This window comes from Elgaria multicarinata, chromosome 12, assembly GCF_023053635.1.
Source record: "Elgaria multicarinata webbii isolate HBS135686 ecotype San Diego chromosome 12, rElgMul1.1.pri, whole genome shotgun sequence".
Classification (NCBI taxonomy): domain Eukaryota; kingdom Metazoa; phylum Chordata; class Lepidosauria; order Squamata; family Anguidae; genus Elgaria; species Elgaria multicarinata.
The window spans coordinates 27,280,879-27,308,862 of record NC_086182.1 but is presented as its reverse complement, the minus strand read 5'-3'; the positions used below and the strand labels follow the sequence as shown (position 1 = coordinate 27,308,862).

At 45.6% G+C, this 27,984-nt stretch overlaps 1 protein-coding gene across 6 annotated transcripts in view; it reads right to left on the bottom strand.

Annotated features, from left to right (window-relative positions):
* The window catches only part of NTM (neurotrimin), an 885,373-nt gene that overhangs the window by 165,478 nt on the left and 691,911 nt on the right, over positions 1 to 27,984 (bottom strand). For all 6 annotated transcript variants that reach the window (XM_063139536.1, XM_063139541.1, XM_063139537.1 and 3 more), the window contains one exon: positions 7,620 to 7,852. In XM_063139536.1, coding sequence (XP_062995606.1) covers positions 7,620 to 7,852 — 233 coding nt within the window. The remainder of the gene's footprint in view (positions 1 to 7,619; positions 7,853 to 27,984) is intronic.

The following is a 27,984-nucleotide window of genomic DNA, read 5'->3' as shown; positions in this document are numbered from 1 at the left end:
GTAGCCCTACAACCAAAGATGCTTTAAATGCCAGTGCCAGAGATTGAACCTAGAACTTCATGCATGCAACGCATGTGCTCTGCCACCTCACCACAGGCCCTCCCTTCTCTTAACATGACCCTCTTGGCTTCTGTCATGTTTTCAGGAAGCTGCATCCTGTTCAATGAATGAACATATTCCTCCTCTCTCCCTCACTTCTTACGGAGGCAGATGAGGGCGCTTCAAATAGCAGAAGTGCCAGCAGGGACTCGTGAAGCAGAAGGCCACAGTCAGCAACCGGCAGGGAGCCAGAAATTATTTAGGTTAAGTTGAGAACGGAGGAGACAGCATGGAGATGTCACCACTCAATGTGGGCACATCTGTGGGAAGCCATTCGGAAAAGTGACTGAGACGGCTGATACCTAAGCTCTTGCGAGGTGCCTAAACAAAATTCAGATGGTCACACTTGGTTTCCCTGGTCAACAGCAGAAGTATAAACATGGTGCGGAGGACAGGAAAGAGGGGGGGGGTATTCATTCTTCTAACATGTGCAAACCATTAAAAAAACAAAACCCTGTTCCACAGAGTTGCCACATCAAATGTCAAGGGGAATTTGGAGGCTCCTACTTACGCAAAATATCTGAGGAATTCTGAAGAGAATCAACCAAATTGTGGTAAGGATGATGATGATGATGATTTTGAGGGGGAGTTGCATATTCCCTACCCACAATGTGTTTGTTCCTTTTTACATCTCAATAGGAGTTGCTAAACCCCCAATATTCTCAATATATTGCAACTGAACCAACTAGAGGTGGGCATCTCATGTTTTACTGTGAGTCTGCTTTGGATAAACCCGTAACTTACACACTTTTGGAATTGTGGCTTTGTTCTAACCAAAATGAGTTAACAAACCAAGATGTCCAAACCCAGAAAGTGGAAGTGTTGTTTGCTCTAGGTGAAAACGAGTGTTCATTGATCCTCTTCTTGTTGTTTTATTGTATTTTAATGTGTTTTATTGTACTTTATTGGGTGGTATAGAAATGCAATAAATAAATAATTAAATAATTTACTCTACCAGCCTTCCCCAACCTAGTGCCCTCTGGATGTTTGGGATTACGACTTCCACTTGCTGACTGGGGATGCTGGGACCTGTAGTCCAAACTATCCCGAGGGCACCAGTTTAAGGATGCTTGGTCTGCTTTCATTGCCAGTGGCTTTCCAGGGTCTCAGGAAGAGAGGGGTCTTTCCCAGTACCCACCACCCGATCTGTTTAACTGGAGAAATAGGGGATTGAAGCTGGGACCATCTGTGTGGAAAGCATGGGCTCTACCATGACCTGGGGCTGCCTTCTAATCAAAAAGAAAAATAACCGAATGGTTCAGTATCTAAGAGAGAGAGAGAGAGAGAGAGAGAGAGAGAGAGAGAGAGAGAGAGAGAGAGAGAGTCCAAAGGGTAATGGGGTCATTGTGGGCATAAAAAAGACTCTGCTATCTACAGAACACACACCTTGCCAGGGGAAGCGCTTTAGAAATGTGTAATTCTGCGCTTTGCAGCCATGTTGGCATTGCATGCAAGATGGAGTCTCCCTCTTGCTTGCTTCTGCATCCTCCAGATTCTAGCAAGTGGGTAAGACTTCCCAAGTTCTGTCGCTTCACCTGAGCGGCACAGTTGCGCTACCAGAGCAGACAGGTAATTAACTATCAAACAATGGCCAGGATTTAGAGATTAACTCTGTGCACAGAAAGAGTGGGAAAACTCATTTGAACCAAACAAAAGGGGCGGGGGACGATTAGTTGCTTTGGACACAAAAGAAAGAGCCAGATAGGGCCAGGGAAACTGATAAGAAGCCAGAAAGCACACACATCCCTCCGTTACTTTTTAAAAAACAAAACAAAAAAAACAACCTGCATCGCGGTTCAGCTGGAATTCCACTGTTTTCTATCATGCAAATTCTTGTGCCTAAGTGAGATTAAACTCCAGCAGGTACACAGCCCTCCACAAAGTCCATTTCCAGCCCCGAGATAAGACAAACTTCCTTTAATACATCCTGCAAGGCCCAGAGAATGTTTTGGACTGCATTACAAACACAAATATAATTTGATCTCCTCTTGTTTTGGGGTTTTGCTTGGTATTTTGTGGTTTTAAAATGCCATTGGCTCAGGGAATGGCCACTCTTGTAAACTATAAATGGGCTGAGCATTCTGCGGGGAAGAAAAGCTATCTGAAAGAGCACAGAAACCAGATGGGAGCTTCTTTTCGGGTTTATAATCCAGTGGCTTTGGTGGAGGTTTTTTGACTCTGTGTTTCATTCAATCCATGCTACCTGGGCATTAGTATTCTTACTTCTGTAAGGGTACAGGAAAGAAGGAATTCTAAGGTTACCAGTACAAACAGGCATCCCCCACCCTCTGCTTTCAGACTCTAGTCCCGAGACAGTTTGCAAGATTTATTTGCAACCATCCAAATCAAGAAGCCATAAAATATGGAATGATCCACTCATATGATTCCACTACTCCAAACAATCTGCTTGACTGTAGGCCTTACCCTACAACTCAATGACTTTGCTGCCCCTTTGGATTTTCCATGAACCCCAACACACACACACACACACCTCCAGCTAGTTCTCAAAATGGCATAGAAGCCAACGATTGGTTGGCCATTTGCGCCATTGGAGAAGGGAGGGGACTATGAGCATATTTAAGGCTCATGCCTCTCCTTTCCCCTTACTTTGTGAAGCGGCTCCCTCCCTCCCTCCCTCCCTCCCTCCCTGTATATATTTATTTACATTTATATACCACCCCATAGCCGAAGCTCTCTGGGCGGTTTACAAAAATTAAAAACAGTGAACCTTAAAAAGTATACAAAATTTAAAAACATCAAAAATATATAAAAAACAACAGTATAAAACAACAGTATTCATTTAAACAACAACAGTTCTGGGGTCCATTTTTTGAAAAAACAAAAACAAAAACTTAGCATATGTTGTTAAATGCTGTTAAATGCCTGGAAGAAGAGAAAGGTCTTGACCTGGTGCCGAAAAGATAACAACGTTGGCACCAGGCGAGCCTTATCGGAGAGATGATGATGATGATGATTTATATAGCACCAACAACGTACTTGGTACTGTACAGAATATACAAATGAAACAGCAATACCCTGCCTAGAGGCTTACAGTCTAAATCATTCCATAATTGGGGGGCCACCACTGAAAAGGCCCTCTCCCTTGTTGCCATCCTCTGAGTTTCCCTCGGAGTAGGCACTCTGAGGAGGACCTTAGATGTTGAGTGCAGTGTATGGGTAGGTTCATGTCGGGAGAGGCGTTTTGTCAGGTATTGTGGTCCCAAGCCATGTAAGGCTTTGTAGGTTAAAACCAGCACCTTCAATTGGGCTCGGAAATGTATAGGCAGCCAATGCAAGCGGGCCAGAATCGGTGTTGGAATGATCCATACTGTAGGCAGCAAGGGCTTGCTGGTTGCCTGTTCAAGGGGCCAAGTAGGATTTTTTTTGCTCATAATCTGAATTGGTTATGAGTTTTTTCGCCTACTTCATACTGTAAGAAAGGTCTGGGAGTATTAATTAGGTTAATTGGAATTAATTTGGTCACATTTATTGGCGGGTAGGCAGGCACCTGAAGTTGGATAGGATCGGTGAGCAGTCCAAGGCACCAAATGGTGATGGGTAATACCTGAGGCTCAGCAGCTCCAAGCCCAGCGGCCCAGTGGCTGAAATAAGGGTTACCCATGAGGCCAACCTTTGTCACCCACTCAGAGCCTGGTGGCATGAGTAGGGTTGACACCAGATGGCCTACCACCCCAAAAGGGGGAATGAGGGGGGGTGGCGATTAGACGCTGCCCCCATGTCTCGGATTGTCTTGCCCTGATTAATGGCAGTTTACGCCATGCAAGATTGATGCCTGCTTAGATTTCCTCTCTGCAGATCCATTAAATTAATGTTGGCCCTTGTGTAAACCCAACATACTTGTGTCGTCTCTTTATTTCCACACTACACCTTCCCGCAAGCCTCCTTCCTTAATCAATCCCTCCTACTGAAAGCTTACTGCAGGGGTAGAGAGATTTTTGGGACCTCTCTTGCACACCGCTACAAAATGGCTGCCATAGGTGGCAGGGCAAAGGACAACTAAACTGACCAATGGACAGAGTACAAGCCAGAGGTGGGGACTGAGCACTAAACAACACCTTTGAATCTATGGTTTTAACCCCCACAATTTCTCAGCAATCCCAGCTTCTGGTAATATTTCTATCTTCCTTTTCTCCCCCACCCCATTTCTTTTTAAAGTGGGACAGGAAGGGAATCCTTTTGGGCTCCAAGAAAGTGTCCAAGTGTGCACTGGTAGCCACACTTCGTATCCCTGGCTTACACCTTTTCCTGTTCTTAGGCCATTTGTGACACTTTCACTAGCCAAACTCACCTTCAATTGCTTCGCAGAAGCTATGCCCTTTCAGCATTCTATTGCTGACACCGTAGGCTTGAGACTGTTGGTAAACATTCCGTCACCTCACACGTACAGCACATCCAATGGCTGGAGGGGGCATGTTCCAAGGAAAGATGTGGCAACCATGGAGTTAGTGACAGAAAGGTGGCAGCTAGCTTTAAACCTATTTTAGCTCTCTGTTTGTCAAATGAGACCAGGGTTCAAATCCCCAGTTATCCACTGGATGACCTTGGCCCTCTCGAACTCTCTCAACCTAATCTAACTCTGGGTTGACATGAGGGAAAAATGAGTAGGGAAGAAAACCATGTACACTGTTCCATGCTCCTTAGATTGGGATGTCGCAGGCATCTGGTCAATTCTGGGAATCTTTTGGGCAGCCCCCCATCTGGATCTCCACACCCAGCTCACTAAGCCATGGGGTGCTCATGCCGCCACCCACTTCCCCCTGTGAGCCAGCTGGCTGCTGGCATTTCCTATAAAAACGGGGCTCCCGAAAGTGCGCAGATCTGAAGTGCGCAATGGCTGCTGCAAATGGCCATTTCCTCAAGATGAGGGGCGTAAAAGAGTCCACCAATGGGGAGCCATCATTTTCTCTCCGAATGCTCCTTAGAACAAAGTCACAACATGACATAGTATTGTTTCGGGGCTGTTATGGAGAATAAACATGTCTGGCTGCAGGAAGGGGCCAGTACAAACAGTGCTGACCTGCCCCTGATAGGAGGAGCTCAAGCACATGAAAAAAGCACAGTGCCCCCCTCCCCACACACAGATTCATCGCCCACAAGTAGAGCAGAACGTGGTAGCAAGAGGTCAGTTCAGTTCAGCCCGTAATGAATGCACATAGACATTTAGGAACCATGCAGTGCTCAGCACGACCTGCTATTTCATACGCCGCAGATGGTGAGGCATATTTTTGGAACAGTGAAAGCGTATTATCAGACAGTTATTATTATTATTATTTTCTCCTAGCGTATCTTTAACCAAAATAACAAGAACCAGCATTTATATATCTCTGCAGGACAAGCTCTTGCAAAGTAAATGGATCCAGCATACAACAGACGGAGCAGAACTTTCAGCAAGATGTAATTGGGGGAGGGGGGAATATTCACGCAGCGATCTGTGGTATGAAAATTGGGGTGCATGTTGCACCCCCTCCATACACCCGGCCCCAGGCAACACTTTGATTTCAACCATCGATGTAGCGTGTATTTAAATTTGTCTTTTTTTAAAAAAAGATATAAAGTCAGCTTTCTCATGTGTATGTTGCAGGTCATGGCAGCCTCTGTGCATGAAGAATTTGAACCAAATAAAATGCAGCCCTCTTTGTTTGAATACCCTGTCTTCGCAATTTAAATAGTTTGCCTTGCCGTATACTGCAGCTCTTTCAGTCTGCCCCAGAGATGGGCTGCAGTGTATCGACCCACATCTCAAACGCACGCATCACGCACAACCTTTCCTAGAACGTACCATGTTCTGAATCCTCCCAATTCCAATTAACTTCAAAGACAGTTAAGAGAGTCTTCCAGTTTGGATGACAGGGTAGTTTGCACCTTAAATGAACGAGATCCTGCAAAGCTTTTGCTGACAGAATGTATTGCTCTTTTGTGGAAACTAGGTATCTTCCTTCCACAGTAGATGAAGAGAAGGCAAAGAAAGGAGGGGGTGTTAGCAAATGGGTAGAATTGATTTTAAATACCAGAGGATATCAAGAATTTGGGTCAGGAAATACAGCACCAGAATGAGGATGGATCCAATATAATTACACTTCCTCAACTTCCCAATTCCAGCTTCGACGTCTGTGTTTTTTTTCCATGTGATTGGCTTTGATTTAAGAAATGCAGACAGGTAATAAAAGTTATAAAGAGAAACAGAAAATGCCCAGGCTAGTAATGCATCTTCCTCTTTGACTTTTCCCCCCTCAAAGTTGTTTCATGGGCAATGGAGATGGTGAAAGGGTGGGTGGGTGGGAGATAGATTTTGCTCTATTTATTTTTTCTAGATTGCTTTAAGAGGAAGAAAAAAAGGAGAGTAGGGGGGAAAGAGACCTGAAATTTTATTTTATTTTTTGGCCTCCTATTCATTAATCTGTCAATATTGCTCAGCCCCAGTCTATCGACAGCGGATTAGCTCAGGTCGACTTGGTGTACAAGACCAATGCCTTTCTTAACCCAGCTTGTTTCCAAATCAATACACCCATCAGCATTTGAAAATTAGCCCTAGATGAGATTCCAATAGTCAAGCTGGTGTGTCATGCTAAGAGGGCTGCCTGCCAACTCCGACAGAGATGGCTGATGGCAAAGAGATTAGAATCCCCCCTCCCCATTCGTACTTGCCCGAAAGCCTGCTGCAACTCTAAAACTGCATCGTTCCACAAATACACTCCCCACACTTTTATGTGTGCGACTTTCTGGATTTGAAAATTATTCTAAATTTCTTTGTGTCTCGTCGTTGTGGTCTTCCTTTCACATATTTGGTTGCATTGGTTCAAACATGAGGACTAGAAAAACATTTTTTTAAAAAATGAAACCTTGGATACTCAGCACGTCGTCAGATTGAATCTATATTATGTTGTGTTGGTGTTGGTGTAGCCTTTGACACTGGTTGGCTGAGCTGCTGTGGTGTCGTGGTATGCTCAGTTTTTCAAGGAACAACTACCGTATTTCTTCGATTCTAAGACGCCATCGATTGTAAGAAGCACACTCATTTCAGTACCACCAACAGAAAAAAAGCTTTGATTCTAAGAAATAATAAACGGCCCGCGATTCTAAGACGCACCCTGTTTTTAGAGATGTTTATATGGGGGAAAAAGTGTGTCTTAGAATCGAAGAAATACGTTACTTTGCACTATAGTTTCTGGGAGGAAGCTGACTGCTGTCAGTTTGGCTGAGTCTAAGGCCTTAGCTAGACCTAATGTTTATCTCGGGGTCATCCCGGGGTCATCCCTGTTCATGTAAATGACACACAAGAGATCCTGGGAGCAGGCAGGGATGACCCTGGAACAATCCCAGGATAAACCTTAGGTCTAGCTAAGGTCTGAGTCTAATGTAGGAGTAGGCTGGAGACTTTGATCTTCTATCTGCAGGATTATTGTCCCACTTGGGGACCGCCGATCCTTACACATAACTTATGTACAATGTCCTCCTCTATTCTAGATGACCAGCCTGAGCGGGCGTCCCCAGATCCTTACCTTGCACAATGAGATGGACTCGGGATGTCTTTGGATGATTGTCTGTCTGCACAGAGCAGGTGTAGGGCCCTTCGTCATACACATCCACGGCATTTATCCGGATGGCGTAGTGGGTTTTGGTGTTGGCAATGAGCTCTACTCGGGGGTCCAAGCACCACTTGTCATTGCCAGCATAAAGAATGCTGCTGCGGTTGAGCCAGGCGACCCGGGTCACTCGATTATCCACAATGCATCTGAAATAGGAGAGAGAAGGGGACAGAGGTGACCATCAGCAAAGGGGCCTTCTAAATGTTATTTTATATAACTTCCAACATATCTGTCCCTTTTCTTCCTTCTCTCCTTTTTTTAGCTTTGCTGTGAGCAGCAGTTTCCAGGAGCCAGTGCCTCAGTTCTCCCAAGAGGAAAATGTCAGCACTTTACCTGGATCTAAGGCTGTGTGCCGGGCATCATGCTCCATCTAAAATCTGAACCTTAACTCTCAGATCCATTCTGGGGGTTTTCCAAAGGAAAGAATATCAATTATTTCTGAGTCACACAACCTGAACCTCTTTTTAAACTGCCCCTTTGGCACCCAAGTACCATTTTCAAGCCCACCCATTCCTGGTCATCTCAAATCCACCATCTCCTTCAATTCTTGAAGTACAGACATTGCCACCATCCAAATCTAACTTCTTTTGAAGTTCCTGCCACCTCCTGTGTAGCTTCTTACTTTAAAACTTGAGTGTCATTACTGTATTGATGACAACGTGGCCCTAAAGAACATTATCATGTAGATGTTACACAGGGGACAGAATCGACCTCTGTAGAAGCCTACACTGGTGGCTCCATGGAGCCAAGTAATACCACCCCCCAAGCACTACATGACCATCCAGGTAGGAGCAGAAGCACTACAAAGCAGTGCGCCTAACTCCCAGATCAGACAGATTCCCCAGAAAGATGCCATAACTGATAGTATGGAACGCTAATTTATCTGTTTCTGAATATTGTACACCGGATGGCTAGCAGCTGAACTGTCTCCACTGAAAAGGACTGTGATTAAGGTGATGCGGAAGTTCTATTTGCAGTGTTTCAGAAACTGAAACTGCTGGTTTGTACGCACACATGCAGTCTCCAGTCATCAAGTGATGACAATGTACATGTCAGCCAACTTTAAGTGTACAAATGTAGGAGAATCAAGTGATGTAATGGGAGCCAGTGTAGGATAATGGTTAGTGTAGCTGATGGTGGACCAGGGAGACCCACGTTCAAATTCATGATTGGTCACACAGCTTGCTGAGTGACTTTGGGCCAGCCTAACCTAGCTCATAGGGTTGTTTAAATGGGGGAGATTAAATCAGGGAGAGAAGAATTAACCATGAATGCCACCTTGAGCTCCTTGGGAAGGTAGGATATAAGTGTAAAAAATAAGTAGGCCACGTCGTTGATCCAGTGATTTGCCCATTGTCTACCACAGGAACGGGGAACCTCCTGGAGGTTCCTCACCCAACCCTCAAGCTTCTTTGGCTGTTACATCGAACCAGTGGTTGGAAAAAAGAACATATTTAAAGGCAATTCATCCTTAAATAACCTGCAAAGAATCGAGGTGTGCCTTTTGCAGGCATGAAAGCAGTTGCACTTGGGCTAGCTCCTGAGCAGACCTGCTTAGGACTGAACTATGTTTCGTATACTTGGTGAGAAAATGGCCCCGTTTGTAAGAATTACAACTGGCCCAGCTAACTTTGCTTCCTCTGTCTTTGTCCTGCCCCCATGCCCTTCGCCCCACCCACTGGTGCAATGGGACTCTTGAGACCCTTCCCAAATTGGAACTTCATCCCTCTGATTGAAAAAGGTTCAAAAACCTCTTTCCATCTCTGTTTCCTTGTGTGTCATGACTGTTTATAGAATGTAAGCCTGAGGGCAGGGACTGTCTTCTTTACTGATTGATTGTATTGTTGTATTTAATGTTGTTCCCTGCCTTGATCCAGAGGGGGAGGCAGGTAAGCTATTATTATTATTATTATTATTATTATTATTATTATTATTATTATTATTATTAGTAGTAGTAGTAGTAGTTGTTGTTGTTATAAACCCATCTGGGAGCCTTTCTGGCTAAGGTGCAGGATAAAAATACTTTAAATAAGTAATAAAATAACAACTGGCAATGCCTCTCATTCAGGGATTTCATCTTTGTTCTGCTACCTGTAGCGTGGAGGGGAGGGGAGGATGTTGTGAAGGCCCCCAAGATCAGTCCTACCCAAAATGGTACAAGGAGCAGAATGGGGATTATTTATTTACAATATTTATATACTGCTCCCCATTGAAAATTTCAGGATAATGAAGCATAAGGAATTGCCAGTTTTACCTGCATGCAGTTACAATTATGTTTGATTTGCCAAGTGTTGGATACCTCTTGGACCGCATCATGCTATACATTCAAACTGAACCAACAAGGCCACCATCCATTTCATACTTATTGAGCAGGAAATCCCAGGGAGCTTTGTGGGACCCAGAACACCATCCTCGGCATGGGTGATCAAGGGCGACAGTCACTTTGCAGAGTGCTAGAAAGGCTGTTTCCAATGACCACACAGTTAAAACTGTTGATTATCCAGTCAATCAATATTCTGTTTCTACTCTCCCCTTTCTCAGACACTGACAGAATATAGGCAGAATATATCATTTTATAATCCAACCAGACGTATAAAATGTCTGTATAGTCCATTTTATTTATTTATTGCATTTATATACACCGCCCCCCCCCCCATAACCGAAGCTCTCTGGGCAGTTTACAAAAAGAAACTAAAGGAAGGAAGGAAGGAAGGAAGGAAGGAAGGAAGGAAGGAAGGAAAGAAAGAAAGAAAGAAAGAAAGAAAGAAAGAAAGAAAGAAAGAAAGAAAGAAAGAAAATTATTCTAGGTCATCAACATCTCCCCATCACTTCATTGATGGTGCTATATAAATAATAATAATAATAATAATAATAATAATAATAATAATAATAATAATTTCACTTCACTCCAAAGAACTTAAATGAGAATTTTTCAACGTGACGTTTCATGCCTCAAATCTGAGTTGAAATGGGAAATTTCTGCAAAAGTCAATTATTTGCAAATGTGCGGCTTTAATACACAGAGATTTCCAGCACTTCTCCTCCTTGCCTATCAATAACTTTGCAACCTTGTTCCATGCACAGCTCATCTGACTTGTTTTGGATTCCTCACATGCCCTTGATCTCAAATCTTGTTCAGTACTGTTCAACGGGGGCTTCGTATGCTGCCAAGGCATCTCAGTTTTACAGCAAAACCTCCCAGCAAGTAAGCTGAGACAGGCCTCGTTTTAAATGATGCTTCATATTTAACAACCCTTATAACTAAACGGAAGAGCGATGCTGAAAGGCCAATGATGGGGCATAATGTCCACGCGTAAAAACTGCTCACACTAAGGAGACAGCGCTTGTATTCTGTCCTCGGCTTGCTCCTTTGTTGTGTTGTTGTTGTTGTTGGTACAACGGTGGTGGTGTAAACTAGGGATGTGCTCCGCTCCGATTAGGAGCGTAGAAGCAGTAGCGGATTGGCCTGCTCCGCCTTACCCAGAGGCGGAGTAGGAGCGGACCGCGGACCCCCTAGAAGCAAGGCGAAGAGAAGCGACCATTTTTCGGAGCTCCGAGTTCAGTCGGAGCGCTCCGGTCGCCATCTTGAAAACATTTCGCCATAGGATTGCATTGCGGCAAATAATCGCGCATAACTACATTGTTTTTGAAGCTATCGTTCTGGAAATTCTTGTGCACAGAGAGTCGTGGATGGGGGTCATTTTGAGACCACTCTCACCTCTCTGCGTGCTGTGGTTCACGTGCAATAATTTTTTAAAAATCGGGTCAACCGCGGGGCTCAAACGGCGTTTCGGCTTTTCGCCCATAGGATTGCATTGAGGGAAAGAATCGGGGATAACTGGGGGGGGGGGTTAAGCTATCGTTCTGAAAATTCTTGTGCACAGAGAGTCGTGGATGGGGGTCATTTTGAGACCACTCTCAACTTTCTGCGTGCTGTGGTTCACGTGCAATATTTTTTTAAAAATCGGGTCAACCGCGGGGCTCAAACGGCGTTTCGGCTTTTCGCCCATAGGATTGCATTGAGGGAAAGAATCGGGGATAACTGGGGGGGGGTTTAAGCTATCGTTCTGAAAATTCTTGTGCACAGAGAGTCGTGGATGGGGGTCATTTTGAGACCACTCTCAACTTTCTGCATCGTACGGGTCGCGGGCTAGAAGTTTTTTAAAAATCGGCGGGAAAAATACCTTTTTCAAAGGGCTGAGGGGCAGAGTCAGCTCCCGGTCATGATGATCCCAAAGTTGGAGGAGGGCATAGGCAAAACAGGTAACTTGGGATTCTGGGAAACTTCTCTTTCTTCATCTGAACGGGCTTTTCCCCGTGTTTTTTAACACAGTAGCCCCACCAAATGCACAAACACAACCTGAAATCATATACTAAGCCAAGAATAAGAGATAGAAAACACAGCACTGCTCCCCACCCTAACCTTGGTGAACAACTGAATCGATGTGGTGCAAGGGGATGAGCTCCCCTAGGGCATCTCATCGTGGACGTGCCCCCACTCTCTCCTGCACTGGAAGGCCATAGAGCCTTCCAAAGAGAGTAAAACGGTGGAGCAATGCCTATCATGAGTTGAAGTGAATGGTCACTTTTCAGTGGTGGAGCAATGCCTGTTATGAGTTGAAGTGAGCGTTTTACTTCTTCTCAGAGCTGTTGGTGGCTGTCTTGAACTGGCAGCTACTTCCCCCTCCCCCGGGCACGTCCCCCTATTGCTGGTAAAAGACAGATATAGCCTTTTTTTTTTAATTCTTCTTGCTGTTTATTGAGCAACACTGCTGCTTTTAATTCCACCCCTCCTTTGTTTATTGATTGATTTATTCCATTTTATATGCATTACTGGCTTATCCTTGGCTCCCTTCCTTATGCCCCCAGAAATGCCAGCTGCATGCCTGCCTGCCTTCCCTCCCTCCTCCCCTGCCCACCTCGCAGGGATGTTGTGTGTGGGGTGCCCGATTTTCAAAAATTCGCCAAAAATCAGGGGATGATGGGATTGCCTTGAAACTTGGCGTGTGTGTGTATACGCCCATGAGGTGTCATGGTGCCAAACGTGAGGTTTCTAACTTCAACGGAAAAAAAGTTGTTTACTTTTTTAGCTTTCAATGCAACCCTATGGGGGGGCAAAAACGGAGCTCCGGATCCGGATCCGGAGCTCCGAGCGGAGCGGAGCGGAAGTGGGCGGAGCGGGGGCGGGGCGGAGCGACCCGCTCCGAAAAATGGCGGATCTGCAAGTGAAGCGGAGCGGGGGGTCCGTGCACACCCCTAGTGTAAACTGATTCCTGAGTTACCAACTGATGGATCACTGAATATTAAAAAAAAATGCTATCAAACACAGAAGAGTTAATGGACTGCACATTAGATTGATAAAGTCAATGATCTTAGGCCAGTTCCTCTAGGTACGAATGGGGCATATCAACATTTCCAAGTTGCTACAAGTTTAAAAGCAGCATGTAATTGTGGTTTGCACTTGCACGGCTCCCATTCATCTCAGTGGGGGTAGTGCAGGATAGTTTTCTGGTGGATCATGCCCCATGGGCAGTGGTAGTGCACATACATAAACTGAATTCCGATGACCCATGGCTACATGTTGAGATGATGTATGAAGTGGGTCAAGGGGTAGTTAGAGAAATTCATAGTTTGGTTGCTGTTAGCCATGATAACTAAATGGGACTCTTGTATGGAAGGACAAACCATGGGAAAGGGCTTTTGCCTTCATGTTCTACCTACAGGCTCCCTGTAAGCATCTGTTTAGCAAGTATAGGTAGCAGGATGCTAAAAGAGATGGACCTTGAGTTAAATGCAACAGAACTTTCTTATGTCGATTGCTCTTAAGACTGGTGCCACTAGCAGGCATATTTGGGCAGATGCTAGGGCTGCAGTGCTCCAGCTGTGCTGACCTTTACTGCCTGCCTAGGTGGCCAGCTTATGAGCATTACAACTCCAGGGCATTGCAGGAAATTAAAATGGAACACACACACACAACCTAGAAGACAGAACCAGGTTTGTAAAATCCCAGTGATGAATAAGGATGCCAGAGGGATCAAGAATAGAAACAAATGAGTTCATAGATTCACAGATTTGTCAGTATCACAGACTTTTGTTTTTCTTTCCAGAAAATAATAATAATAAATAATAGACTAAAGCATGAAATTGCTCATTAGAAAAGGATGCACACTTTGGTGTTTTCCCCACCGCCCCCTACATTGAGGGGATATTCACATTTTTGCAAGTGTGAATTTGCACAAAAGTGAATTTGCACAAAGTTGGGGAATTGGAAAACATCAAATTCTACAATGAGCGGGCAATGGAACAAAATCCCCTAGACAAACTGCACAATGCAGATAGAACAGATTTTACAAAATCCATACAGACCTAGTGATGAGTAAACACTTGATTTTTGCTGTCCTGCCTATAGGTTAAACTTTTCACTGTGCTGCCTTGTCTTGGTATCCACAAACCACTGCCTCGCTTCCCTCATGATACGACCACCAGTGGATGCATGAAGAGGTTAGTGGTTGTCAGCAATATTGCTGTAGGCAATGAGAAATAGTTGCTGGATATTTCTGACGATGGCCTTCTTTGCCAAAAGAGGAGTGGGGAGTTTCTCACACCAGTGAGAAGGTTGTAAGGCAATCTCTTTCTGGTTCTCTTCCCCACCCCTTCTTCTGATGCCTGACCTTGCTGAAATGCACCAACCGAGGGACCCATGGACAATAATGGAGCCAGGCAGTGTGTAATCCAAGCATCCTCTCGATCAAATGGCCATTTAAGTTCTTTTGAAAGGCAACGGGGCTCTGGCAACGCATGAAGATACAACGAAATAAGTGTTTTCACCCTTCACAGCACAGAGTCACACAATCTCTCCTTATCGCCTGGACACGCTCAAGTCCCCAAGACTCACAGGGGGCTCAAGAGGTAGGGTGCCCTCCCTCTCGTGATCCATTCTTAAAGCTCTAGAGTCAAAAACAAATGCAGAAGCCTGTCCTTATTTACCCTCCACGAAAACAAAATAGGATCACTCACAAGCCTTGTGGGTGCTTGACTCTAAGCAAAACCGATGCCCAGGCTGAAGTTCTACTGGGACACTGGGTTGAATTTTATATATGTGTGTGCATTTATGTTTCTTCTGCTCGTTTCAATCGTTGTAAAGAACCTTGATAATTCTGGATCAAAGCTGGGATATAAATGTTTTAAAGAAGCAAACACAAAAAACACCCTCCGATCTGGCAGTCCTTCCTCCTAATCCCTGAGACAAGAGGGCTCTCGGGAGTGGTGAAGAAATTGCACTTTACACCTGCTCAGAGGAGCTGTCATATATATAGGTGTTTCAGTCTTAAGCTGTCGGCATTGGAAACAGATTGCCAGATTGTCAAGTCCTGATGATCCCTGGCACTGGAGCAGAAGGGACCCTGCTGGGATATAGCAAAGGTGTATCTAGTCCAATATTCTGTTTCCTACAGTGACCAATCAGATGCCTCCATATCCTAAACTCTTAGTGGAACAACATCAGTCCCCTCAAGTACTAAAGATAAGAATATTGGGTGTGTTCTCTCCATCCAACCCTCCCACAATGCCCCACTCTCTCTTAGGGTTTCGACTTATGAATCCCCCCCCCCAGAAAAATTGAAGACATGCATCTCCCCCCCCCCCAAAAAAAAAGTGGTCAAAAGGGTACATCAACTTGCAGAAGATATGAAGGTGCTAGTTTATATGTATAAAAGTAAATTTAGATAGAATTATTGTAATTTAAATAGAAATTCAGCACTTCTTGACATAGTGTGGAAGACTGTGATCAAGTGGCCTGTGTTCTTTAACAGATCTTTAAATTTGAATTGGAGCAGAGTGTCCATCGTAAGAAGGATGTCCATCATAAGAGCTAGTGTGGCGTAGCGGCTAAGGTGATGGACTGGGAGTCAGGAGATCCAGGGTCTAGTCCCCACATGGCCATGGAATCCCACTGGGTGACTTTGGGCCAGTCACAGATTCTCAGCGCAACCCAACTCCCAGGGTTGTTGTTGTGAGGATAAAATGGAGAGGAGGCGGATTATGTACACCGCCTTGGGTTCCTTAGAGGGAAAAAGGCAGGATATAAATGCAATAATACAATAAGAACATCAGAAGAGCCCTGCTGGATCAGACCAAGGGTCCATCTAGTCCAGCACACTGTTCACACAGTGGCCAACCAGCCATCGGCCAGGGGCCATCAAATAGAGGATTCTTTCAAATAGAGGACAATCCACTGGCAACCCTTCAAATAGAGATCAGTCCCCCATAAAAGGGGGCAACGGCCATCCTAATTCATTCTCATTCTCTCTCTCTCTCTCTCTCCTCTTGTTCCCTTCTATTCTGGCTAACTCCTGCTGGCGAAAATCCTGCTGTCACTTCTATGCAACATGCAAATCCAATTTCTTCCAACAGAGCTTAACTGTGCATTAACTGGGTGCAGGATAGCGGCCTCTCTTAACCGCTTTATGCATGGAAAAGCTCCCCACAAGCTCCGTTGGCACCGCTTCCGTTCCTCCGCATTAAGGCCCCTGCCCCTGATCCTCGCCTTTCAGGACAGGATGAGCTCAAGCCAGCTCAGAAAGTGCCTCGCCTCTCTCGCTTCGCTTTCCAATCTCCCAGACCTCGCTGCCTCTGGCAGACGCTGCCGTAGCATCACAAACAGCAGCGAGCTTAGAATTGGACCTTGTTATGCTGAACTCCAGCAACTCAAAGCCCGTGTACACACGTGCCCGTGCGCGCACGCACACACACAGAGCACAATCGTAACAAACAGTTGGGTCTGTGGTGCCATGGCAACAAGGAAAAAGCGAGAAATGGAACACAAGCGCGAGGTTTTTGTTGCTGTTGTTTTTGGTTTGAAAATGAAAGTGGGAAAGTCCCTCAGAAGAAAGGCTCTTGCTGGAGGGGGGGGAAAACAGCCTTGAAGGGAAATGAGGCTCCCTCTTGGATGCGCCTGGGAAGACAATGAGTCCCAATAGAGTCATTTCCCCCCCTAATGCAAGCTATTCCATTTCTATAGAAAATATCCCTAACTGAATGGTGTTGCAGTTTCAAAAGAAACCTTTGTACAAATCACTCAGGCCTTGTTCAGATTTGAACCTGGCCTTTGCACCCCAACCTACTCTCAGGCACATAAGGTGTAAGATGGGCGATCTACGTGAAGCGCCATACCTCCAAAAGCCTGATATTAAGGGGAAGAAGATGCGAGGGAGACTGGAGCAGGCAGGCACCATCAGAGCCTGCTTCAGTTGGACACCCCCCCACACACACCCAGGGCTAACTGCCATCTTCACCTTGTGGGGAAGAAGGAGCTGTTGGTTTGCCCCTCCATTGGGAGATGAGAGGACGGAACAGGGCCTTCCCACCAGCCTAAGCAGTCTCCTTAATTTCTTTAAATTTTCTCCCTCTTCCCTCCCCATACACTTTTCCTTGTGTGTCATGTCTTTTTTCCGAATGTAAGCCTGAAGGTAGGGACTGTCTTCTTTATTGATACATTGTAAGCCGCTCCGAGAGCCTTTTGGCTGAGGTGCGGGATAAAAATACTCTAAATAAATAAATAAAATAAATGAAGACAAACCAACGAAATCCTCAAACTTCTCCATTCCTTTGAGTGCAAAAAAATAAAATTAAAAAATAGAACTGAGCGGGGGGGGGGAAATCCCCCCACCCTGAGGAAATTTCAGAATGTTTTTTTCTTTCTCTCTCTCTTGCCATCCCCCTGAAAAAGAAGGCCTCTTTTCTCCAAATATACTTTCCCACCACGTGTGTGTGTGTGATGACCCCAGCCCAGCCCAGCCCAGCCCCAATTCTCTGGAACAATGCTGCATCTGGAGCATTGTGGCAGATGCAAAACGTTGGCTGGGCTGCAAAAACAGCTGCCACTCCTGTTACTTGTAGGAGCAGCAACAGCAACAAACCCAGAGGTGAAGCGCTAGGAGGCCAGGCTCGAGGTGCACGGATGATGGAGCCGCTGCTGCTTCTTGGGCCTGCCGGCAACCTCCGTGACCAGGCAAGAAGCAGTAGGCCCTGTGTGTGTGTGTGTGTGTGTGGTGGGGAGAGTGTCCCTCTTCCCCTTCTCCACCACCTGCTGCCCACGCTTCCTTCAGTGTAATCGTAAGGCCCGCCCTGATTTCTACTCCCACTGGAGATAGCGGGTATCATCAGACGGGGGGAAATCGTGTTTCCTTATTGCCACTCTTGCCTGCTTCAGTTGGACACCTGCAGTTGGCTCTTCCACCATAGCAACGAGAAGAATCACACAGGAGAGAAAAGGAAAACAAGCTGCAACCACATGGCCCGTTTAGCACCCTCTAGTGAGCTTTTTATCGCAAAACTTCTCTGCTTAGAAGAGTCGCATTTTGTTTGGACTATTTTACTACAAAAAATATTGCAGAAACCAGCGGGAGGCATGCAGGAGGTGGACGGCATTGTGAGAGGGATCCACGAAAATCCTTGAGTGCCCAGTAACAAATGAGCTATAAAACACTCATCTGATGATGCTCTCTGGCTGAAACGCCCCCGCTATTTTACCAATCCATAAGGTAGAGAATTTTGAGTTGCCATTTGTGCAGAGCTCTGGAATGAATCGTGGGGTTTAGGCAGTTACATATACAAGGTCCTAAGTAGCAGCATCACCCTTTTGTCAGGGATGGGTAAGATTTATTTTTATTTTATTTTCCTGTCAAGGGCCACATTCTGTCTCTGGTAATCTGTCAGAGGCTGATGACCTGGATCTACACTACTGCTTTAAATCACTTTATAACAGTTTTGACAACTGTTGGGGCCCAGGACACACTCCATATACAGTTGTCAAAACTGTTATAAAGTGATTTAAAGCAGTAGTGTAGATCCAGCCCAAGGCCTGGGTAGCAGGTCCAAAGCCAACAGTGCACAAACATACAACCAAAATTGGGTGGGGGTCAATCCTTTTCTTTTTATCTTTTCCTTTCTACCACTTCCTTCCTTCCTTTCCCTCTCTCTCTCCCTCTCTCTCTCTCTTTCTATCACCCCCTTATCTCTCTCCCCCCTTCCATCCTGGCCAGCGACCCACCAGGGACAGGATAGATTTCTCTTGGCAGAAGTAGTAGTAGTATTTATTACATTTATTTATTTATTTATTTATTTATTTATTACATTTCTATACCGCCCAATAGCCGGAGCTCTCTTTATATACTGTCCCATTCATAGGTATGAACTAACTGCATGCAGAGGGCTTTTGAAATTAGGCTGAGGACCACGTGAAATTCGTCAAAGGGGCACATACATCTCAAGGTGACCCACCTTCACCCTATCTGCCTAGAGGAGGGCAGGAGGTGTTCTTACACTTTCCCAGCTTGAAGGCTGTTTCATAATGCCTACCATGGCCAATGCCACACACTGATAGCCTCTTCTCCTGAAGAGAGCCCCGTAGAAGATACAACATGGCACGTTGTTGTTGTTTTAACAGTAGCAGCAAAAACAACAACAATAACAACACCACCTTAGGAGTAAAGGTGCCAGTCCAGGTCCGGGCCCGATTCAAAGTGCTGGTATTAACATTTAAAGCCCTAAATGGCTTGGGGCCAGGCTATCTGAAGGAACTCCTCCTCCCATATGTACCTGCCCGGACCCTAAAGTCATCCTCAGGGGTCCTTCTCCGTGAGCCCCTGCCAAAGGAAGTGAGGCAGGTGGCTACCAGGAGGAGGGCCTTCTCTGCTGTGGCACCCCGGCTGTGGAATGAGCTCCCTAAGGAGGTCCGCTTGGCACCTACATTATATGCTTTTAGACGCCAGGTGAAGACCTTTTTATTCTCCCAACATTTTAACAATCTATAAATACATTTTAACATGGTGTTTTAAATTTGTAATTTTGCATTGCTGCTGTTTTTATCTGGTTGAGCTTTTATATTGTATTTTATAGTATGGTTTTATACTGTTGTTTTATACTTTGAATGTTTTTCATTTTTGTGAACCGGCCAGAATGCTCCGGCTGTTGGGCGGTATAGAAATGTAATAAATAAATAAAGGAAGAAGCTGTGCTGCTGAAACCACTAATAGTGAGCCCTCGTCATTTGAAGAGAGCTCTGAGGCCACCACAGAGGGCACCAAACCAAGACCCAGCTGCAGAATGGAAGGATGCACTGTGACGCAGAGTTCCTCATCTCTCTTCCCCTCCAAGAAGAAGCAAGGAGAGATGGGAAAGGTGGCCATTTAATTATCCAAGTGCACGACATGCTTCCTCCTGGTGTGTGTTGTTGCCTCTTATGCAAATCACCTGCACTCCGGCAAGCTGGGCTGGGGAACGTGGATTGTTTCAACCCAGCAGGACACAGAAGAAATGAATAATATTAATCAGGTCTGGGAAAAGAGCAGAGCAAAATTAGCCGCCTGATTGCTGAACTGAATTGCTCTCATTGCAATTCAGGAGAAAGTCACCATCTATTGGAAAAACAGGGCTTCCTGAAGTCATGGGAAACAGTGCCACACCTTTTCCAAACAAGTTCAGAAGATGCCAACCACCAGTCCAGCCAAGGCTTCCTGAAAGCTCAATCCAATTCCTGTTGTACAATGGAAGAGACGTGCATGTCACCACTTTTGACTCCGGGGCCAGGCATTGGTCCGTGCAATGAAGGGCAAGTGTGGGGCATGGGTAGGGTGACCAACTGTCAGGATTTCCCCGGATTTGTCCTGGTTTTTGTTCTTTCCATGGTGTCAGGGGGGATTTTCTATAATTTTCAATAATGTCCTGGAATGACACACCTTCCCCTTTAAGGCTGCCATTAGCATGGCAAGAGGGAATGACAAGCTTTCTTGAGGCACATCATTCTCCCACCCCGAACTCCAATTGAGGTCTTAAAGGGGAAAGTGGGTCATTCGTGGACATTATAGAAAAGGCCCCAATTGGAGTGGATGGTGGTGGTGCAGAATGAAATCCTTTCCCCTCCTCCACTCCAATCGGGTTCTTTAAGGGGGCGGGGGAATAACGTACTTTCTGCAGGACTCAGAAAGCTGCTTCCCCACACACACACTAGGTGTCCTCTTTTTTGGTTTCCCAAATATGGTCACCCTAGGCTGGGGGGGGGTAGTGGGTTAAAGACAACCCACCAACCCCCACATGGTACAGATGCCACCTACTAAACTTTCCCAGGGGCTGCAGAGTGACTCCTAAAAGTCTGAATAGTTTACATAACATGATCCCAGCATACACACACCACACATACACACACACACACACACACACACACACACACACACACACACACTAAAGCACTGATAGGAGTGCTAACAATATCTATAATTTTGTGCTCCCAATGTAAAGAAGAGAAAAGAAAAGAAAAGGAAGGTGTATTTATCTTTTTGTACTTCAGGATGAGTCAAGCAAGAAACTTTGCAACTGAGAAAAGGGAGGGGGGGAAGGAAGTGAAATTGCGTCCTGTTTTTATCTCCATTGTCACTTTCACAGCAGCAGCAAGCAGAGGATTTTATTTCCCCCCATAATCCATGTGGGTACAATGCTATGTGATGTAGATTCATTCCCAAATGGATTATGGGAAAAGAAAATGTTATCCACCAGCTATCAGTTGACAAGTATAATTCTACAACCACCACAACAACAACAACAACTTTTCTACATCTTGCAAAATTCTAGAAATATACCTGTTTGCAAGAAACACCATTTAAATTTTATTTCCCTCCTATTTTAATATACTTTAATGATATCGGTTTATTATGTGTTTTAATTTGTATGTTGCCTTAGGGCTTTCGGGGTGTCAAAAAGTGACTCATCGATTGCACCCATACCCACTTCCGAAAAGGCCGTAGATTCTGACAAGACATGTTCCACTCTGAGAAAAAATATATCCAGCAATTAAGTAGACCCTTAAATTCCTGGGGCAGAATCCTGCAGAGGTGTATCATGTAAGCATCCCTAACACATGAGATGTACAGCAATTGATCATATTTCTATTTTAGTGCTTATGTGCAGGGAATATGATTTGCAATTAAGTGAACTGTGGAAAAAAGCATATATTCAATGTCTAACTATGTGCATTTGCACTGCAAAAGGGGGGCCCACTTTGCTTTTTGGCAGATATATGACCTTTCTGGGAAAGGAGCATTCCCCAAAATGGTGAGGTTTTTTATTCGTTTTTAACCTCTCTAGTCATTGAATGAGAAACAGGGGACTTAATTGACATTGATTTCTGGGTCAAAAAAGAAGGCTATCTGCAATATTTGGGTCACAGTCCCCACACTTATTAGTAGAAACATATCTCTGCCAAGTTCTGGCTTTAGTTAAGTCATTGCCATCTCATAGTAGCCAAGGTCTTGAGAATATGAGCTGCCCCATGGGCATGGGGAGGCGTGGGTTCACCTTACAGAGCGGAAGCGATCTTGGCTTTGCCCTCTGCGTGTCCCCTTGGTGAAAAGCTCCTGAGATCTTCAGCATGGCTCCGTCTTCTCCCTCTCCCCTCCCATATCGTTAGACACCTCAGAACTCCCCTTTGTCCTTGCTGTGGACACAGAAATTTAGATGAAGCTGTAAAATCCAGTGACAGCTCTGCTTTTGGCAGAGGCGCACAGTCCTCAAGCTGATGTCTGGGTGATATACAGCACTGACCCTCAGGAGTTGGGAAGTGTCTCAAAACCACATGTGCAAAATGAAATGCAGAAAGAGGGGAATGAAAAGAAGGCGGAACGGATCAGAGAGAGGGAGAGGGGAGAGACACGCAGAGAGAATCGATTTCCATTGACACTGAGGCCTAGTCTACACCAAGCAGGATATTGCACTATGAAAGTGGTATATTAGGGCTGTGCACCCCCTCCTCGAACCACATCGGATCCCAATCCAGACCGGGATCCGGAAGTCTGGATCGATATTCGCCCCCCATTTTGAACCCCCTTCCCCACTTACTTGCTTCTGTGGCGGGTGGTGGAGTCAGGTAAGCCCCCCTCCCCCATTTACCTGAGTCCGGAGCTTCGGAATGGTCTGAATCGCTTCGGATAGTTCCGAACCGCTTCGACCCGATCCGGACTTCCCCCAATCCGCTCTGGAACCGGGCTTCAGAGGTCTGGATTGGCCCACTCTGCTTCGGATCCAGAGATCCATAACGGAGCAGAGCACACCCCTATGGCATATAAAAGGCAGTAGCCACACCAAGCAGGATATAGTGGTATGAAAGCGGTATATGGTATGTGTCAATGGGCCCTAACAGTTGTCAGTGCACTTCAATACCACTATAAAGCAGTAGTGTGGCTCCTGCTTTTTATATTCCGCTTTCATACAGCTTTCATAGTGCAATATCTTGGTTGGTGTAGATTAGGCCTGAAAGGAAAATTGCTGACAAGTTTGGAGCTTTCTGTTTAGGCACAGTATTTGTTTTATGCAACCAGAAACATTATTTGGGGAAAGCGGGCTAATGCATGAATTAGTTGTATGGGAGACAGAGAGAGATTTGAGGATGTGGAGGTTGGTGCTTAATCAAAATAACCTAGGATTTTCAAGAAAAGCTGAGTACCATGAAGTCTACTAAAATTCCTTTGATATGTGCTTTCATACATCCCAGAAGGACAGGAATATCCCGGGCTCCCAAAGCTATAGATAGGGCTGTGAGTTTCCATAGCTCAGTGGTGGAACATGTGCTTTGCATGCAAAGGGATCATAGCTCACTGAGATAGAGCACCTGTCTTGCATCAAGAAGGTCTCAGGTTCAAGCCCCGGCTTCTCCAGGTAGGACGAAGAAAAGAATCCTGCCTGAAACCCTGGAAAGCCGCTGCCCGTCAGTGTCAACAATACTGGGCCAGATGGACCAGTGGTCCGACTCAATATAAGGCAGCTTCCTAGAGTCAATTGTTGGCATCTCCAATTCAAGGAATTGCAGCTAACAGGTAATATTATGAAAGACTTCTGCCAGAGGGCCCCTCTGCATGTTTGAAAGTCTAAATAGCACCTCCCACTCTGATTACAAGCCCTCCCCTAAAAGCTGTTATTAACCCCAGGAAGGAAGTTTCCACTGGTTTCAGGGGCTAAGTGCTCTTCCCTGTGCACCACAATCTCTAACCCTCCAGCACACAACTGCTATTTATACTCTTAAAATGAAACTTGTTGTTTGCATGGGGGGTTGCTGATCAGGATCAGCAGATAGTTCCGTGCTGCTAGACAGGCAAAACGGTCCGCCATGGCATGAGGCAGCTTCCTGTATTCCTAAGATCTTTCAACACGTTCAAGTGTTCAAGTCTGAACATTCAACTTCCTGAGAATCCAATCTCAGTTTCCATTTCTGAAAAATGCAAATGCTCCACTCTTAATGCTGTGAAGATAACCTGGAAGCAGGCATCCAAGCCCTTCCTGAACTCCCCTTTTAACAGCAAGGATGTTTTGTTTGCTGAGAAAGTGAATGGATGGATGAGCATACTTGGGGTTCGGCGTACATTGTTGGGGGTGGCAATTAGCTCCTCTCCTTTTGGTGCCCAATGAGCGACTGAGCTGTCTTTCTTCCCCCAATTCATTTCTTTCCCCGATTCATAAGTTATGTAAAACAGAGACAGTGAAAGTTGTTGGTGTGGCAGCCGTGAAAGGCCTTGGACATGGGAATCTCAGGAGCACCCACTCCTTGCGCTTGTCTTCCCCTGATAGCGCATGCATGCATGTGTGTGTGTGTGTGTGTGTGTCACACGGCATTAGGAATCTAATTCCAGGCGGCTTCTTGACAGGCTCTGAAATTGGAGAGCTTCTGAGCAGTGGGAGATTAAGTCCTTTCAAAAGAAGCTCTGGCTAAGGAGCTCACATATTCTAAACCTTGATGGATGAGTCATGGGAATTGGTAGTGGGAGTCAGTCAGAAGAAGGGCGGCGGGGGAGGGCAGGGAGATAGCAGAGCTGCTGCACAAGGCAGACAGGCTCAGAGGAGTAGGGATTGGTTGTGCTGGACCTTCTTCTTTCTGCAGCCTCTTTTAGCTCTTCCTGAGGCATGCTGGCTCACAGCATCCTCATCTCAACCAAACAAGGGGTGAAAACCTCCAGCCATTAGGAATGGTGTCCCAGGGAGACTTTTCAAAAAGTCCGATGAGCTAGGGTGGTACAGTGGTTAGAGTGTTGGACTGGGAGTTGGGAGATCCAGGTTCTAATCCCTACTCTGCCATGGAAGCTCAAAGGATGACTTTAGGCCACTCTCAGCCCAACCTGCCTCACAGGGTTGTTGTTGTGAGGATAAAATGGAGAGGAGGATTACATTCACCACCTTGGGTTCCTTGCAAGATGGGGAAAAGGTGGGATATGAATGTATTAAATAAATAAAATGGGGGTGGGCGTGGGACCTTGCATTCACCAGCCCCTCCACAGTAGCTGGCACTGTATTAGCACAACCAGAGGGAGTTCCATTCCAGCCCCAATAAACTGGCACTTCAGTGTCATTTTTGGTTTGTTTCACAGGGATCTGCTTTCCAGTAACAGTGCTTTTCACATAAAATTGGCTATTGTGATGACACCGCCATTGCTGGAAAGCAGAAGAGCCATCAGATTTGGCTAAGCGATGATATCGCTAAGGGTAACGAAAGATCATCACAGAAGACACAAAACTACAAACACAGAGAAAACAAACATGGTGGGTTAGACAGTGGCACCGATAATTGTCTAATGGGGCAAAAGTCTGCGCCCCTACATTTCTCTCAGGCCTGAGTTTTTTTACTCAGATGCTTTTGATCTGTGGTGTTGGAGGAAAATTCTGAGAGTGCCTTGGACTGCAAGAAGACCAAACCAGTCCATACTCCAGGAAATAAAGCCAGACTGCTCACTTGAGGGAAGGATATTAAAGGCAAAACTGAAGTACTTTGGCCACATAATGAGAAGACAGGATACCCTGGAGAAGAGGCTGATGCTAGGGAAAGTGGAAGGCAAAAGGAAGAGGGGCCGACCAAGGGCAAGATGGAGGGATGATATTCTGGAGGTGACGGACTCGACCTTGGGGGAGCTGGGGGTGGCAACGGCCGACAGAAAGCTCTGGCGTGGGCTGGTCCATGAAGTCACGAAGAGTCGGAAGCGACTGAACGAATAAACAACAACAATTCTAAGACATCGATCGTTTGGAGTTTTCACAAAAAACAGTCCTCCTACCCCATTACCCCACCCCACCCTGGTTTAAGATGTGGATTATTCACAGCCTTCAAATAATCCACATGACTGCATTTTACACATATTGCCTCCCGCATTCCTGCAACACACCAGCACCCATCCGCACCACCTCTGATATCTCAAGGCTGTTGGCAATAAATGCCCGTATTTCATTCCCCCTAGCAGAAGGTGATGGTCGCTCCTCTTTCATGTTGCATTTTCAGCTACTGATGTTTCAATGAGCACCGAACTCTCTCAATTATGAGCCATGCCCCCTAAATAAATTCCATTTCTGCTTTCTGCAGTTGACACTAATGGCCTGCAAATAAAGTCAGCCCATCGCTTTCATCACATGTAGTGGGAAGAGTGGGGGGGGGGGGGAGAGACTATATTTAACTAGGTGCAAAGCTCAGGAACAGCTATACTCCACAGCTATGATTGGGAAGAAACGAGGCACTCAACTTAAATATATAACAGGAAAGCATCACAAGTGTGTGTGTGTGTGTGTGTGTGTTTAAATCCTAAATGGATTTGCGCAGAGCCAGGACAGCAAGAGATGCCGCAGGTCAGATTGGAGGAGCAATTTCAGACTTGTGGACTTGAAGGCAAGAAGGAAAGAGAATGTGATTTTGCAGTACCGATTTGAAGAAGGACTGCTAGCAGAGTTGCAAAAACATAAAGAGCAAACAGTGACATCATGATCCCTTTGAGGATGCGATTCTTACTATAATAGTATACCAATGATGCAGAGTCCAGAAGGAGTGAGTGCACAACCATTAATACAACAATATTGTTTATTCACTAGCCTGTCCACATACGCCTAAATTAGACCTACAGGAAAGTCCGGGGGAGAGGAGGGGAAACCTCGTGTTTCTATTTATTTATTTATTTATTTATTTATTTATTTAAAATATTTATATCCCACCCTATATCACTAAGATCTCAGGGCAGCATACAGATAAAAACATACAGTATAAAACAATAAATATACACAGTTAAAAACAAATTAAACCATCATCCAAGTTAAAACAATATGTAATTTAAAAGCAATAGATGCAGTTAAAACAATGTGCCAGTGAGTTTCACCATCAAATGCTTTGTTGAAAATCCATGTTTTGACTTGGCGTCGAAACGCAATCAATGTTGGTGCCAATCGGGCCTCCAAGGGGAGGGCATTGCACAGTTGGGGTGCCACCACAGAGAAGGCCCTCTCCCTTGTCCCATCATAACGTATATGTTGCATTGGTGGGATGCGGAGAAGGGCTCCTCCAACAGATCTAAGGTCTCGGGCAGGCATATATAAGGAGAGGCGCTTTCTCAAGTATTGAGGTCCCAAGCCGTTTAGGGCTTTAAACGTCATTACCAGCACCTTGAATTCCAACCGGAAGCGTATAGGCAGCCAGTGCAGTTCCTTTAAAACCGGTGTTATGTGGGCTCTGTAAGATGTACCCGCCAGAAGTCTAGCTGCTGCATTTTGCACTAGCTGCAATTTCTGCGTCGTCTTCAAGGGCAGCCCCATGTAGAGTGCATTGCAGTAGTCTAATCGGGAAGTTACCAGTGCATGCACTACTGTGGTTAGGTTGTCCCTGTCCAGGAAAGGCCATAGCTGGCAGATCAGCCTCGTTTACACACAAGGCATGATGACCTCAAGAAGAGAGGCGTTGCACCAACAATTTTTAATTTTCTTAAAGGGATGGCAGCGCATTAGCACTCAAGTGGAAAGGTGTTGTTGTTGTTGTTTTAAAAATTATTTCCCTACTCCCCCTACCCTAGCCCCAATGGGCTAAGCGCTCCTGAGGAGTGCCTCCCAGCTCAAGCCACAGCAAAGGGCCACACCTTCCGCGGTTCCGGGCTCAGCCCGGGACCATGGAAAAAGCAGGCCCAAAGTGTAGGGCTGTATCCCAGGGCCAGGGAGGGATGATCCCTCCCTGATCCTGGGATCTCCTGTGAGTCATCTGGATGCACAGGGACGATCCCAGGGTTCGCCCCGGGATAACGGCTGGTCTAGCTAAGGCCATAATCATGCATAGCATGACAGGGAGGGGGAAAGAAACCAGGCATTCTGATTAGTTGCCTGGAGATGGTTCCTAATCACCGCAGGTAACCAAGAGAGTGATTTCACTGACCCTGTTGAAATGACACACTAAGCCATGGTGGTGAAGCTTTTTGAACTAAACATTATGGCTTAGCGTGTT